Below are 15675 nucleotides of genomic sequence, written 5' to 3'. Positions count from 1 at the left end.
GACATATTGTCCAACGATACTTCTCCTAGTCAATGCGAGACATGAAGACAGTCATCAGAGGAGCAGTGGCAAACCTTGGCTACTTAGGGTGGGCTGTTAGTTTGAAGTTGATTAAAGGGCCAAATACACAATTCCCAACTCAAATAAATCTGTGTCACCAATTGAATTATTGCTCTACCCTAATATCTACAGAGAAACGACCGGCTGATCGTGATTCATCACATTAGGACATTTGCAAATAGGCGGTTTGCAAATCTATTTAGCTCGAACGAGAACTTATTGCTTGCAAAAATGAAAGTTTAAAACATTAAGTAATTGAATTATTGTAGGGTGTCCAGCAAAATATAGTGCCTTGTGTTAAAAGAGTCACGTTAAATTGAGTTAGAATTAATCTGACAGCAATGATGATTAAAAACTGTTAATCATAGCCCACTTCAGCCTGTCTCCATTGTTTTTGCTCCGATTGTTATTCTGATAATTATCTGAGCTGCTTGTTGAACACCCTGCTTTGTTGTGTGTGTGTGTGTGTGTGTTTGTTTGTTTGGGTTTGAGGGTAGTCCTGCAGGCAGTGATGTTCTCAGGAAGCACAGTGGGACATGCTGGAGACGAGTCAGAGAAGTCTGCAGAAGTCTGGTGTCTTATGGGCAGCACGGTGCCAATTAGGAAAGTGGGAAAGCAGGCACCCTGCTACATTCTGCACGGCACACACTGCACTGTGTTTTGTTCCTCTGCAAAATGGATCATCCCAGAAAGTTTGTATAGTTTAGAGATTTAAAACTTTCTATGAGAGGAAGTGTTTTTATGTCATGGCAAGCTTGTGTTGGGTAACTGTTGGGTAACTGTCAAATCATGTCACAAGTAGACTTAAACATGCCTAAGATAATGTATATTTGGCCAGTTATCCACTGAAATAAGGAAATATACCAATTAAGAATCAAGATAAGTGTCGTATGTTTTATTGCATATTTACTTTGAGGCAGCGGTGAGACGGAAAGAGTTTTCTCTTAATGAGCGTGCCAGTGTTTCTGTTTTTTTTTAGACTCTATTGCATATCTTCTGATCAGGTCTGATCAGAGCACAACACACTGAGCAACGAAGCCATGAGAGAGTGAAGGACGAGAGGTTGAAGTCAATCTTTTACTCAATGAGGGAATAATGAGCTTAAACCTCACATGGATCTGTTTATCATGCCAGCTCCTTGACATTGTGGAGTCAAGGACTAACGTGCATTAACCCTGAAGGAGTTGCATGAGTCGCTGGACAATTTAGCTCACCTTACATGCATCACTGGAGGATTGTCATAGGAATTCCTATGTCCTGCCCAGACAAGGAAACCACGACGGAATTACTGTATCGTGTCCTCGATAGGGGTCTTTGAGAATTTGTGTGTATTAAGGTTCTTGGTGTGTGGCTTTAGTAATCCAGCCGCGCCACAATGCAGCTGATCAGGCTGCAGTTTGCCTCCACGGTGCACCGGCAGCTGGCTAGAGCAAAGAGGACATCAATTGTGAGGAGAAAAAGGGGGAGAAAACAATGGGTCGGACCACAAAGAAGCAGTGATTTCATTTTACCCTCCACATGTGAGAGAACCCCTCACTAAGCCGAATTGGCACAATTCCAAATACACCTTCAGCCAAAGCAAAGCACAACAGGAAGCTGCAATTATAGACTCATTCAGGCGCATGTCCAATGTGCCAATATACCGTAACTAGCAATACTAGAGCTTGACCTAAACAACAATAAATCATGCTCTCATTTGTGGCTGCTAACACTATTGAGATACAACGTTACAAAAAGACGAATATGTTTGTTATTACTGTGATGGTTGCCATGCCAAAGACATCTGAAGTGACAGGAATCACACAGCTCTCGTGTAGTAAAAATGCTACTTTTGTGCCGTCATCATTTTAAATGTAATATTTGGGGGATTTGAACTGTTAGTTGGCCAAAACTAACTATTTGATGACACCTCTATGGGCTCTGAGAAAGTTTTTCTCCCTTTTCTTTTGAATTTGACTATTTTCTACTATCTATTAATCAATAATATTGTCATATTAATTGATTAATATAGATGATTAATTGCTACTAAAACATAATTTAGGGTTGCAAATATTTTTTTACATCTAAACAAACATGATTTCTTCAAGCTTCAGTCAGTTTCAGGTAACATTTGAAATACTATATCAGCATTATTTTACATATATTGATAAATATTGTTCTTCGAACCCTATGAGAAAATGTATTGTGATACTTTCTTTGTCATAATAAACAATTGGGGGGGGGGGGGGGGTTTCTGGAACTACTTCACTTAATTCCAAAGGTGCGTGGAGAAGGGAAAAGGTCTGAAGAGGTCAAAACCGCAGCGACTCTTGTAGTTTGTAGACCAACTTTATTTTTTGGACCAGCGGGTTTTCGTCTGTGGCTTCTCTCATTGTCATAGTAAACAGACAGCCCAGCAACAGTGAACAAGCTGAGGATAGTCTTTCATCGACTTAACAGGCACTCAGTAGGTATTGATTTTGTGTTAACAGGCATCTGGCCGGCCTGATATATGGATGTCTTTATCGACACGTCAGAAACACACAACACACTCACACAATCTGGTACCTGCACACTAAAACAGATGTGCAACAACATGCCCTAAGCACCCTCACACACACACTCAAATATAGTTCACACACGTATAGAACAGATGGGCACACATACCCGAACACGTCTTTTCACACACACACACACACACACACACACACACACACACACACACACACACACACCTGTCGGGTTTTATGGCGGAGATGGATGGTGATAGATGGTGTCTGTTTGTCAGGTCGTCTCTCTAGTGCTAGTCTAATGAGGCGACACACTGTCCTGACTGACACAACCAGTTCAGCGGGGCCAAAGACGAGTTCAGGATTTCTAACCCACATCCATAAATAACCACAAGGTCTCGGAGCAGACCCTCAGGGACAGGCTGAGCCATTTTCTCAACATCAAATTTTTGATTAGAGAGCCAAAAGCAAGTTTCTATTGCGTTTGATTTTTTCTCAACCGTGGTGGGTCTGATGAAAAGTATTTCCATCATTTTCAATAAAACAAGTAACCCTATGAAACTGACTCTGCATGTAGACTGAATGTAGATGTTTTGCTGATTAGTTTTCCCGCCCTTTCAAGTGCAACAAAGCTAACAGACATGAGTGGAAAGACAGGTCAATGAAGCACTGTCTGAACAAACCCACGCAGTCCTGAGATGAGGTCTAATCCGGGGGGAACAGTGGGTGTACTGTGGGTATGAAAGGGCTTTAAAAATCAACTTTATTTAATATGAAAAGTTCTATAATCGGTGCATTCATGTGCTTGTGGGAGGGTTAGTCATTTGAGATTTGAGAGTGGGCAGCAACAATTCATTGAATGCACAAGCAATAGGGTCAAATATCAGAGACATACACATACATTACCACAGTAGCTAGGGGGGAAATAAGAAAAATTCAACAAATGTAGATATTAATACAATGACGTTTGGAGCACAACACCGGGACACAAACAGGTCTTTATTTCACAGCAGACATTTTGAATCGCCCTCGTAGGAAAAAGCAGGATTCCCTAATTACATTTAAAGGTCCTATGCACGGGGTTCAAAGCCTTGATATAGCAGCAAACAACTAAACTATTTTAGACATAGTGGATTATTATCTACCTGAGCAGAGAATGAAGTCCCTCTACCTCTCGTCCCGGAGGCTTAGCACCCACCCTCCGCTTCTCCTTCAGGGAAACACTTTTAGCTCTGTCAGCACTTTTGCAGCAGTTTGCACTGTTAGCCCTGTTAGCACTGTTAGCTGCGAGCCGACGGCTCAGCTGTTGCCATGTTGAGAGCCCTATAGATGCAATAGAAATGCTCCCAATCTTGTATATAGCACCGCTAACGATGGCGCGACTGTAATAAGGTATCCCCGTAAACCGAGACCGCGAGCCAGCATGTACCAGGAGCCTGAAACCAAAAGGGATTCAGCAATCATTCATTTGGCTTTAAGTGTTATATTGTGTGTAGCAAACACACATATACGCACACTTTGGAGAACATCAGAAGTAGTCCTCGCAGACAGATAATTCATTTCAGGACACAAGACCAACAAACAGCCCTTGAGGGCCGCCAGCAAACAAAATTGAGAGAGTCACTCTTCAATCTTCTGGTTTTAATATCCACCAACATGCCACCGCTCCTACTGACAAATCTATCTAACACTTCAGAGACACACCAGGCAAAACGATGATGGTGAAAAACGGCTCCATATATCCAAAAGGTAGTTACAAAACACATATCTCTGGTTTAAAAAAAAATGTTTTCACATTGCGTCTCTGGTGTGAGCTTCCGTGAAAACGATTGGAGCAAAAGAATGATCTCGACAAATACTCCCTCCAAAGCATTTCATATTTCTATTTTTTTAACATTCTCGCCCAAGTAATCCAAAATGCTTGACTGCGAATAAAGCAACTCTTGCCTACCTGACTTCATTTGACTTGCTAATTAAACTGTTATCTGGGGTTTAATTAAACTCTTGACGTTGAAAGTAAGCACAACACTTGTCTGTGTGTTGTAGGATATGTAAATGAAATTGGATAGGTTGCACAGTGTCTGTCTTTGTGTGTGTGTGTGTGTGCTTGTTACACCCAATTTGTCTTGCTGCAGTAGTGCTGCCTGAGTGTTGCAGATAAGGGTGAGTGGCAGAGTCATCATACTCTGCACTGCACCATTTAGTAATTCAGAGACAAATGCAACATGCATATATGCAAGTGCAAAAGACGGGGGCCGATTCCAGCCTGTTGGACACAGGGAAACACACTCACGGACAGATGTAGCCCAGACGTTGTCTTCAAATGGAGTCAAAAGTCACACATTAATCTGAGAAAATGCAAAGACATTAACCTTGAAAGTGGCACGCCGACTCAAGGTCACAGCTCACTAATACTGTACAAGGGTGTAATGTGGAGAGCAGCGTACTCAGCGCAAGAAGCAGCCTCAAGACTGGGAAGTTAAAAGTTCAAGCTCGTGTGCAGCCTGGTAAAAGATGAGAGTTGGAAGCGAACAAATAAATGATTCAGCTTTCCCTCCCCTTCAAGCTGTCTTTCAGGAGAAAAAAAAAGCACTGAGCCCCAAGCCGTAATCATCTGTGCATTGATTCAGTCGTTTATTTAAAGGGACTACTCCAAATGAAGTAAATTTTCAGCAATACGGCAGCCTAAGTTGGTTACCACTGCTCAGTGCAGAACAGCAGAGAGCAGTGGCTCTGTAGAACAGTTATTGTGTGAATTTATGAGGCAATAAGTTGCTAGGAAATACCGTAAAAGATCACTTCTTCTCACCTGGGTGAACAAAAGCAGAGTGATAGCTCATTCTGTAACATTACAGACAACGAATTAGCCACCGACTGAGCACGCATTCCTTTAACGATTCCCATCACGCGTGCCAACGTCTGCTGTGTCTAACCTCTCCCGAAAAGGTTATCAAGAGCAAATTGAAATTGCTTTTACCACTCGAGTGCTAAGGGTTTTTAAGGATGACTGCGGGGTCAACGCCAGCTATCAGAAGTCCAATCTCGTCCTCTGTTTATGGTCTGGTGAGCTCTCGTTGGTTCTCACAAACAGGATGTTGTGGAGCAATTGTGGCTCTTTGCTAGGGGACTCACAAAGTGGTGAGAGCTGCTATTGTTGTTGGCTGGTGAAAGGGAGGGAATAATGTAGTGTAAAATATATAAACTGCATGCACAGGTTACAAACATTAAGAGCTGAGATCAAGTGTTGTAGTAGTTATGTTGTGCTTTACCCACTCCAACCAGTAGAGGAGGATGTTGTTCCACTCATTATTTGTACTAAGATGAACTTCTGGTTGCAACTCAACTCCAAACTTCTATTCAAATTTGAAACTTAAATAATTCACAGAATACTAGATGCAATTCTGTGAATAAAGAACTCATTTGCCTTCACTCTGTTTCCCCCAGTCCTTACATTGTCTACTTTCACTTGTTCAAAGTTACTCCCCACTTTCATTGCACCTATAGCCTGAGGGCACATTTGTCTCTGAACATAATCTCTCCCCTCGGCCCCCTATCAGCCTCCCAATCCCTGTATCATAAGGCCAGGATTGTTAATGTGGCACCCTGGGGCAGCGACTGGAAGTCACTGCAAAGTCAGAACTCGGAGTCAGCTCAGTGTAGAGACCATCACAAGGACTCTGCTGGTAAAGCACCCAGGCTCCAATTCTAATTTCTTTTGGTCCATTAATATTCTTCAAAGATGATAACTCATACTTCACAGTCAATTCATTTTGAACATATTTTCATTATTGAATATCTACTTATTGATGGAGTTTCACCTCTATTGGTGGTGTGAAGAGTTAAATTGTAATGAGCTCTGTAACAACATTTTCAAAACAGCCTCGGTTTTTGCTGACCTTTCATTCTGTACTTACAGCAACCGTCACCAGATTAAAGCAGCATAAAGAGCTAAAGTAGAGCATACCAACACACACACACACACACACACACACACACACACACACACACACACACACACACACACACACACACACACACACACACACACACACACACACACACACACACACACACACACACACACACACACACACACACACACACACACACACACACAAAAAAACATTCAATTCACCCAGTCCATATCTCCTCACACTCAATAATGATAATGAAGGTGACCTCGCGGGAGAATTAAATTCCGGTCTCATCATGTTGATTCTCTCTCAGTTTTCACTTCAATAAAACACTTGAAAATAAAAACCAATCAGTGTGCATCATTTACCATGTTAAACCCAGCTATGTGTTGCCTCAACTATGTGTGTATATAAATGTACAGTGTGTGTGTTAGGGGACTTCACACAAGGCAGTGTTGTCTAACCTGAAAAGCCGGCCTGTGATCGCTTCCAATCAGACTGTGCGAGTCAGAATGCAATACAAGAAGTGTGTGTTCACGTCGTGATAACATCATTGCTGGCGTTCTTGCATTGCTAACAAGAAAACAGTGAAGATAAAATACCTCGCTGACACATGTGTGATATAACATTACAACCCCAACTTGATGCAACACAACACTTCTTACTCAGGACGTGTGCTTTACATTTATCACTAAAATATGGAAAAGCACCTTCCGCAATACACACATGGGGAGAATGGAAAAAGGAACCAGAGCAGGTGGAGGCTGAGGAAATCAGCACAATCAGCAACAACACAAGGTTACAAGTAAAGGAATCAGCAGCGTATCCATGAGTTGCACAGATAAGTGACGAGTAATTCTTAATTTCACTTGCTCATTGAGTTTGTGTTTTTCTTATGCGTGCGTCTGTGTCTTTAGGAAGTGGAAAATGAGGTCAGTAAGTAGAGAACAGGTGTTGGCAGGCAGGCCACCGGATCAGAGAGGACCCTGGAATGGCACACGTCAGTCTCAGATGTCCAGTGAGGGGCAGGAAGTGGAGGAGAAGAGGTGGGAGACGAAACGGCAACAGAAGGACAGAAAGAAGAGAGATAAGAGAAGAAGAGCCGTGGAGGAAGGTGGGGGAAAACAAAGAAGGGAGGCGGGAGAAGAGGAAGATAAAGGGCAGAGAGAGAGAAGGGTGCTGGGTGGGTAGCGGAGAAATGAGCAGAGAGAGAGCTCAGCGTGAAAGATCTTCAAAAATACTTTGAAATCACGCCAACATGCATCTTGGGGGGGGGGGGGGGGAGGAACTACTTTACATAGAGATGATGACCCTGATCTGTTGGAAAGACTTAGCGTTGGAGGGAGGGAGGGAGCGCACAGTTGGGACGAAAGACTGATCTATTCTTGTCCTGACCCCACCATCGCCAGTCGTACCCGAGCTCTGTGAAACCGGACCTCAGGCCCATCCTTCAGAGAGAGAAGGGGGGAGGGGGGGGGCTCTTAATGTGAGAGGGTGGTCATGCTGTGTTTTAGTAGCCGGGGGGGTCATAACGGACAAACATTGTGTGAACATTTGAGCTGCATTACTCTTAATCGTCTATCTCTGTATGAGCCTGTTTAACATAGAGGACACACATGGCTCACAGGCAGACTTATTGTCCAGTGTGTTTGCAACATGTGTACAAATACTGGGCACAGATAGACACAAAGCCTATGGAAACCACCCGCAGCCGATCCACCACTAGTCGTCATAAATGATTCTATTCACCATGTAAAAAGTTGAAGCGTGGGCTCGCGGTGAGTAATACACCAGCTCTTTGCCGAGACAAGGGAAGCACAGATGCCGAAGCTGAAGATGATCCTTACTCTTACGCCCAAACACACGCAATCTCTCGTCCCACTTTGAGGATCAATTGCCGCCGACAGCGGGCCCGCGTTCTGTTTCGCTTTATAAAGAAACATTCCCCTCCTTGCAAACAAATGGACATAAAATCAAACACTGATCATAATTGATGTCTTCAATAACACGCTCTGCTCTGCATGATCAGAGTACTACAAGATCCCATCGTTCAGTTTCCCTCCGTAGGCTGTTATCTTAGAAAAAATTGCACTTAGATTGAGTTTCTGTCTGCCCATTTGCAAAAGCAATCAACTCGAGCGCCTGTAAAAAAATAAAATACAATTACCCATAAAAGACAGCACCCTATAAAGAGTGACCCTGAATATAATCTCGGATGTGCTTCCTCCCTCTGCACTCACTCACACACACACACGCGCGCGCACACACACACACACACACACACACACACGTGCCCAGAATAGACTAATCTCACGTGTGACATTACAGCAGCTAATACATCCATAGGACATTTATGCTTTGCACTGTCTTACATATCCTAATATCTATTCCACAGTTTAATTACCATTCAGGCTTTAACATAACCAGTGCGCAGAAGCATTTTGTTTAACGACTGGACACAAGGAGCCTTTACGTAACTTTTCAATCAAGAATAAGGCAAGTGGATATCAGATAACTGGTAAATAAGTGGCAGTCAGGTGAGGCACTGTGAAAACAGCAGCCTTGCCAGTGAAGGTATTCCAATGGCACCCTCTTTTGGCAAGAGGTAGGAGCTGAAGCACTTGACACCTAAAGTGCTGACACGGTGAAGCGGCATGCTGGATATGTCGTTTGCTACCCTGAAATGATTTCTAACTACTGCTGTTACGTGACAGGGATTATGTTGTTCGTTGTCGGTCAAGATGGTTTTCGGAGCAACGCTGGTTACCTGAGAGTCGGTGTGGCTTGGTGCTCACTCGGTTTGTGTTTTGGACCGTACAGCAGAGGTGGAGCATGGCAAACATGGTGAGGATCATCACCACACTCTGCAGCAGCAGGGTGAGCTCAAACTGCTTCCCTATCCTGCAAAGGACACAACCAAAACACCGAACACATTACAGACTTTACCGAGTTGATGTAGGAGCGATAACACACACACACACACACACACACACACACACACACACACACACACACACACACACACACACACACACACACACACATACATACATACATACATACATACATACATACATACATACATACATGGCCTTTGCAATAAAAATAAGGATAATAACAACAAAAAAACAAGGTATGTATGTACCACAGTTAGCCCAGAATATCATACTACTCAATTACATGGGTTTTATTTTAGGACGTGTCGTACAGGCTATAAGCGGCACAGAAAGACCTCATAAATAATACAATGTTCCCACCGGATTCTATAAAGAATTTATTAAATTCCCTCTTCTGTCCCTCCAGTGGGAACAATGACCTGTGCTCTCCGATGTGTGAAACTATTAGAGAAGAAGCCTCAAAGTGAACAGCTTATGGCTCACATTATATAATGAATCTCATTTTATTCTGTGACTATATTCCTATTCCATTCATTTGTGACACCAAGACTGATCTGTGATCTTTTAAATGGCCTGTGCCTTCCAATGGGGGGGGGGGGGGGGAATCTAAAGGCGGATAAAAACACAGGCCTTTCCCAATCTTCCTCACCAGAAGAAGATGCGCAGGATGTTGGCTATGAGCAGCACCAGGCAGACTCTGGTGGAGAAGCCCTCGCTGTTGCTGCTCCTCTGGATATCCTGGTACTGTGGCACGTAGGGCAGCGCTCCCCCGCACACCATGAGGCAGGACGCCATCCAGGACATCAAAGACCACGAGTCCTCCATGTCCTCCTCCTGTAGAACCGCCTCTGCATCCATCACGCCGAGATAAGCTCAAGAGGTGTCCAGGGGGTCTAAAAGGTTGCACCTGGGAAGCAGCGAAAGGAAAGGAACACAATGGGAGTTATCACCGATGTTAGTTCTGAGGTAGCCAGAGGCCCGCGTTAACATTCCCAGAGTCCATCAGCAGAACAACGTATTAAGCTGATTGCATTTAAAATCCTCAGTTATGCAATTAAAATAACTACCCCAGAGAATACAAATGTGTATGAAACATTAGACCAACGGGCTTTTTTCTCTGAATACATGTGACAGCAGAAACAGCACAGGTTAGAATTATACTACGAATGATGGCTGGATTACATTTAAACAGTGAGACTTACTCTTGAGTTCATTCTTGAGGTTATAGAGTCCCCGCGAGACAATTCATATAATTGTCTTTAACATGCACAGCAGCAGCAACAATACAATATACAGGTTCCAGCCCTTGTGTTAGAGACAGTCAAACTACCATGTGAGTGTAGATTTGTTTCCTGTATAGCTACTGTACATATTTATCTAATTCAACATATCTCGGTTTTAGGTTGAGCGCGCCAGTATTTCCCTTTTCCTACCATTGACAAATCAGCCAGAAAATAGAATTTCACTCACTGACTGGATTAGTCCGTCAAAACAAGTGTAGTTCATTACATTTTTTATTGTGTTTTAATTTCGTAAACCATTTGGAAGCACCTTCACTTGAACTTTGCAACTTACTTTTTTTTCTCTATAATTTCTAGACAGAAGCGGTAATGTAGGCTCACACATTCACAGGAAGGTACAGACGTGTGATTTATGAATTAGCAACCATGTAGCCAGACCGGAATTTAATTTAAATATGTGGAAATGTCCCACAGAGAAAGAGAGAGAGAGAGCAAGTGGAATGCAAGGAAAGGTTAAATAGCCGATGGCCAGTGACGGCAGAGATGACAGGCGGGAATCGGGGAGGTCGAGGAGGCGTCCTGGGTGGGAGGTGTCAGTATTAGCTGCCACGGTGTGGAGAAAAAACACAGATATGTGTCTCCTCCCGCTAAATTACTTCTCTCTGACAAATACGCCGCAGTATCTTCACTCTTGAGTGTTCACACAGTTGAACACGTACTCTGACCAAGCGGTCCTGTCTGCCGCACAACTAGTGGTGTTTTGAGCCAAGTGCTAGCAGGCATTCTTGAGGGGATAATAACATCAAGGACTAAAGGTTTGTAATTCCTTCTTTCTCCAGAGCAGCCTACAGGACAAATAGAGGGATGCATTACATTTGAGACTATGTGATCTTGTAATACAGATAAACAGCTCCTTGGAAATGGGATTGGTATGTGGACAACATGTTTGGTGTGAGAGCCCGTATGTTGCTGTGTACACAAAACCATGACCTACAAATTCTAAGCAAATGGTGAGAATAAAAGGGAATTGGTGCAGTGATTCCCATGTGACTGTGGCTCCTCGTGGCTGTGTCATAACAGTCTTTAGCAGGCAGTGTCAGCTGATAAGTCACTCAGTATCGCTCAGTCAACACACTGAGGACTGGTTTAGTCATGACACAATAAAAAACAAATTTAAAACTCCACAGCAGGTTCTCTGGTGGTAACTTTTTTATCACACTATAGTCGGCTAATTCAACACAACAGGAGATGCAGCTCCGCTTGGAGCACCGAGAGTCATCCAGCAGATGAACGGGGTCTGATTACCCATGAGACATCTGTTATTTCACATAACTCAGCTGTAAGTAAGGGCATAAGGAAATCAATATTCCAGCCAAGACCTCACTGCTTTGGAGGATAGAGCCAGGCAGGTGGATCTGGTGGAGCAAAAGCCAATTCTCAACTTGTCTAGACCTGTGTGGGTCTCCCTGTTATTGCGTTTAAAAACAAATATTATTGTGAATGCAAAACTGCAGAGCAGCCCTTGAACATAATCCACGAGGGGGTCTTTTTATAGGTTTCCGACAGTTAAACATTACACAAGAATGTAACAATCCAAGGTGTCCTTCTGCCGGGCTGTGTGAGTACACCATCACACCCACACCACAGCAGCCACTTGTAGTAACAGGACATGCTGTTGTGCAAGCAAAAGCATAGCTTCATGGGGTTGGGTCACTGACATGTCTGTACATACAGGCATCAGTTTTGGGCTACCGGGTTATAACCGCACACAAAGGAACAGCTAAAACACCGTCTGGTTACATTGTATGCAGAGCAGGTTTAAAGCGTGCAATGTCGGATTTCACCACTTTGTCCTTAACTCTAAAACCCCAAAAACAAGCGTCCTCTGAGAGAGTCTTTATCTTTGTTCTATAATTTTAGTTTTTAAAAAGCGCGCTCACATCACGGACAATGCCCACCGCTCTTCTGATTGCGTATCGCCCCTGATACCAATGTTTACGTCTGTCTATGTGGCATTATTTAACATTCGGCATTTTGTAGGTAAACCGTGAACAGCCCCCAACTGTACTCACCAGTCGCCTTCATTCAGCTTGTCAAAACAAAAACAGCAGCTCGCACACTCACACGGGTACGAGTGTTTCAGCTTTAACCCCCCCCCCCCGGTTCCCTGGCTGCTCCAACTCCGAACTCGCTCTCAAGATGTGCACATCCGATCTCAAGATGTGAACACGCACGGGGCACACGTGCACACTCGCGCACAGAATACACACACACATCGTTGTTCACTATTATTTTCAGACTTAACGTCACCATATTCCAACATTAAACATGTAACGTTTCCTCGTTAAAACACTTAAAGGGATGCAGACGATCTGTACTAAACAAATGCAATGAACGCATGTGTGGTGTTCTCCATACGGGTTAAACAACACTACTAAAGTAATGTGCATACTCCTTATTTTAAAAAACTCCATATTCCACATTACTTAGCACCCTGACATAGCTCTCGCGAGACTATTGGTGTTGCAGGACAGCTGACTGTGCAGTGGGTGGTGCCAGGGACTGCTCTGCTCTATTTCAAACAGATACACACACCTGATAGTGAACATAATCGGTACACTGCTTTCTGGATTTTAGTACTGTTCAGCCGCTGATAATAACTTACACCACAACATGTCTGAGACGGATCCCAAGTCGGTGCAGGACCTTACCAACGTGGTGAGTCACGATCGAGATGGCAAGCTAGCGTTAGCTATAGCAGCCTAGCTAGCAATGGCATACACTAAATGCTAACGGTGGTAAGCTAGTAGCTAGTTTATAAGCACAAGCTAGCAAGACTGTAGCACATCGGTGGCATTTGATGTTTATTAGTTTGTGCAGTTAAACAGGTGTATGGGCTCTGCGTGTTGAACGTGTTTACTGAAGTCCTGACCTTTGTTTAGCACGTTATGTAACAGCAGTGGTCAGCTTTTACGTGGCATCACCAAATCACAACAGAGTAATCCGCGTAGCGTTACACAAACAGGGTTGTTCCTGTGTAATGTTACTTCTGTAGAGACGCGTGGTCTAATTGTCGTTAACAGTTTCCATTAACGCTATATTGAATAGTGTAGTATCACTCTATGTTTGAGTTGTCATGGAGAAGAGCATACATGACACTACATGTGTACCCTCCTAAACTTTCAACCCTCCCCTGTGGTAGTTTTATCTTATTTCTTTTTCCCCTATATTTTTGTTTACGTTTTTGTATTTACAGCCATTGTCGCGTAGAGCGTCTTTTAAGAACACTTCCAACCCTTTCCTCGAGGACGCCCAGTGATACACATGTTTGTTTTTAATTAACCTTCATTTGGTCACACTGCCCCTCGTGATGAGGGTACCTCTTCACCACTAGCATCTGAAGAACACATTTGGTGAACTTAAACAGTTGATCACAGACACTGCTTTAGAGAACAGTGTAATAGAGCCACATTATGTGATGGGCAGCAATACAGAACAGTATGGATCTGTGGCGCCTACTTTTCTCTCATCACGGGGAATTAAGGAATCAATCTCCCATGGAAACAGAGCTTTTACTTTGTTGTCAAGGAAACCAGATACTTGTGTTATCATTGTTCTGCTGCTTTTTTAAATCATTCATAGACCAGGCATGGTGCATCAGAGTGGGAGTGCTGATGTTTTTCAGTGCCAGAGGGATTGTTAATGGTACACAGTCCACTGACGTCAAACTTAAATTAAACTGGTGCATTTGATGTATGGCTGTCATCTTCAGTGAACCAACTCTGATCAGTAGATGTATTTGTGTTTCACAGGTCCAGACACTGCTGCAACAGATGCAGGACAAGTTCCAGACCATGTCAGACCAGATCATCGGGAGGAATATCCAAATTGAGCATTTAAAATACAAGCTATCGAGTGTTCGCTGATGAAATGCATTCGTGGTACATATTCTAATCTAAAATAATGATGGATTGATGTCTCAATCTGTGGGACATTATTTTACCCATTCAGGAGTAACTTTGTGAGCTCTTGTGTTATTTATATGCCTTAACTGCTTCTCCACTTGATGAGATGAGCACGCGCATTGATGACTTGGAGAAGAACATCGCCGACCTGATGACCCAGGCTGGTGTTGAAGAGATCGAGGCGGCACCAGAAAAGGCTAAAGAGGGTCAAGGCTCATAATGAAGGTAAGCCGTAGACCCATCTACCCACCAGCATACCCTCATTCATAATTTCCATTTTGCTTCAAGGTCCAGTCCCTCTTCCTGATCGACTCATGAATCCTAAGTATATAGAGACATCAGAAGATTGGAGACTGTCATTTGCTTATAGTTTAGTGTCTGTTAATCATTGTATTAAGGATGTAGTGTTTATTTGGCTGTGTCAGATGTAAACGTGGATAAATGCACACACACACATGTATTCATAAATTAAATCACCACCTTCTTTGAACCCGTTTACTCCAACGCAAACCATTGTTTTGTGTCCCGCAGATTCCCGGTGTGAAGTCGGTCCTACATTCAGGAGCAGCAGACTTTTCGATCCTGAAAATGACTTATTGATTTGGTGTGTCGTTGTGTGAAATGCTTTTTTTATATATTGAATATTGTGATAAACGGTTAGTTATGTAATGACTTGAAAAGTTGAACGTCATTTGTAAGTTAGAATAGTGTGCTGTGCCCTTCAGAACCATGTGCAGGAATGCAGCTTAAGGATTTCTATGCCATCGTATCGTAATGAATGAAATCCTGTGAGCGGATGGGCTGATGGGGGCGGTTTTGCCCGAGCCTGTGCTGAGAAGTACAACCTGCAGGCTAGTAGGCCAGTGGAACCTCCATCCCTACCAACAGGGGAAACGGGCACAGTGAACATCTGAAGCCAAACGGCACCGGTACTACCATACTGTGGGATGCATTCCAATTCCAACAGATTTTCTTCTATTAAAGCTATTTAATACAATGCTCTCTGTCATGTATTACATAATAAATATTTGGCCAGTTGCTGAGTGAATTTTTAAAAATATAAATAACTCCTAGGTGCCAATTGTTTTTCTGTAATTATTTTTTTACGC

General features: G+C 43.2%; 2 protein-coding genes across 3 annotated transcripts in view; one reads left to right on the top strand and one right to left on the bottom strand.

The window, feature by feature from the left end:
- Positions 1-12813, bottom strand: part of LOC142938848 (solute carrier family 66 member 2) — a 57330-nt gene extending 44517 nt beyond the window's left edge. For both annotated transcript variants that reach the window (XM_076082269.1, XM_076082270.1), the window contains exons 1-3: positions 12674-12813; positions 10010-10267; positions 9231-9364 (exon numbers count right to left, since the gene is read on the bottom strand). In XM_076082269.1, the coding sequence (XP_075938384.1) occupies positions 9231-9364; positions 10010-10218 (343 nt within the window). In that variant the 5' untranslated portion in view covers positions 10219-10267; positions 12674-12813. The remainder of the gene's footprint in view (positions 1-9230; positions 9365-10009; positions 10268-12673) is intronic.
- Positions 12814-13134: 321 nt separating this feature from the next.
- hsbp1b (heat shock factor binding protein 1b) lies at positions 13135-15604 on the top strand. Its single transcript, XM_076082203.1, has 4 exons — positions 13135-13319; positions 14414-14480; positions 14665-14791; positions 15098-15604. The coding sequence occupies exons 1-3, from the start codon at positions 13275-13277 to the stop codon at positions 14784-14786; spliced, it is 234 nt and encodes a 77-aa protein (XP_075938318.1). The 5' UTR covers positions 13135-13274; the 3' UTR covers positions 14787-14791; positions 15098-15604.
- Positions 15605-15675: the final 71 nt, after the last annotated feature.

Source organism: Anarhichas minor, unplaced genomic scaffold (assembly GCF_050575085.1).
Source record: "Anarhichas minor isolate MPS153535 unplaced genomic scaffold, ASM5057508v1 ptg000090l, whole genome shotgun sequence".
In the NCBI taxonomy this organism is placed as follows: Eukaryota; Metazoa; Chordata; class Actinopteri; order Perciformes; family Anarhichadidae; genus Anarhichas; species Anarhichas minor.
Note: the sequence above shows the minus strand (reverse complement) of the source record. Positions and strands in the feature narration are given on the sequence as shown.

Bases quoted from the DNA above. Each gene is read 5' to 3' on its own strand.
- hsbp1b (XM_076082203.1), top strand. From the start codon at position 13,275: ATGTCTGAGACGGATCCCAAGTCGGTGCAGGACCTTACCAACGTG. The intron at 13,320-14,413 runs GTGAGTCACGAT...TGTGTTTCACAG, and splicing joins TGCAGGACCTTACCAACGTG to GTCCAGACACTGCTGCAACA. The intron at 14,481-14,664 runs ATATCCAAATTG...CTGCTTCTCCAC, and splicing joins AGACCAGATCATCGGGAGGA to TTGATGAGATGAGCACGCGC.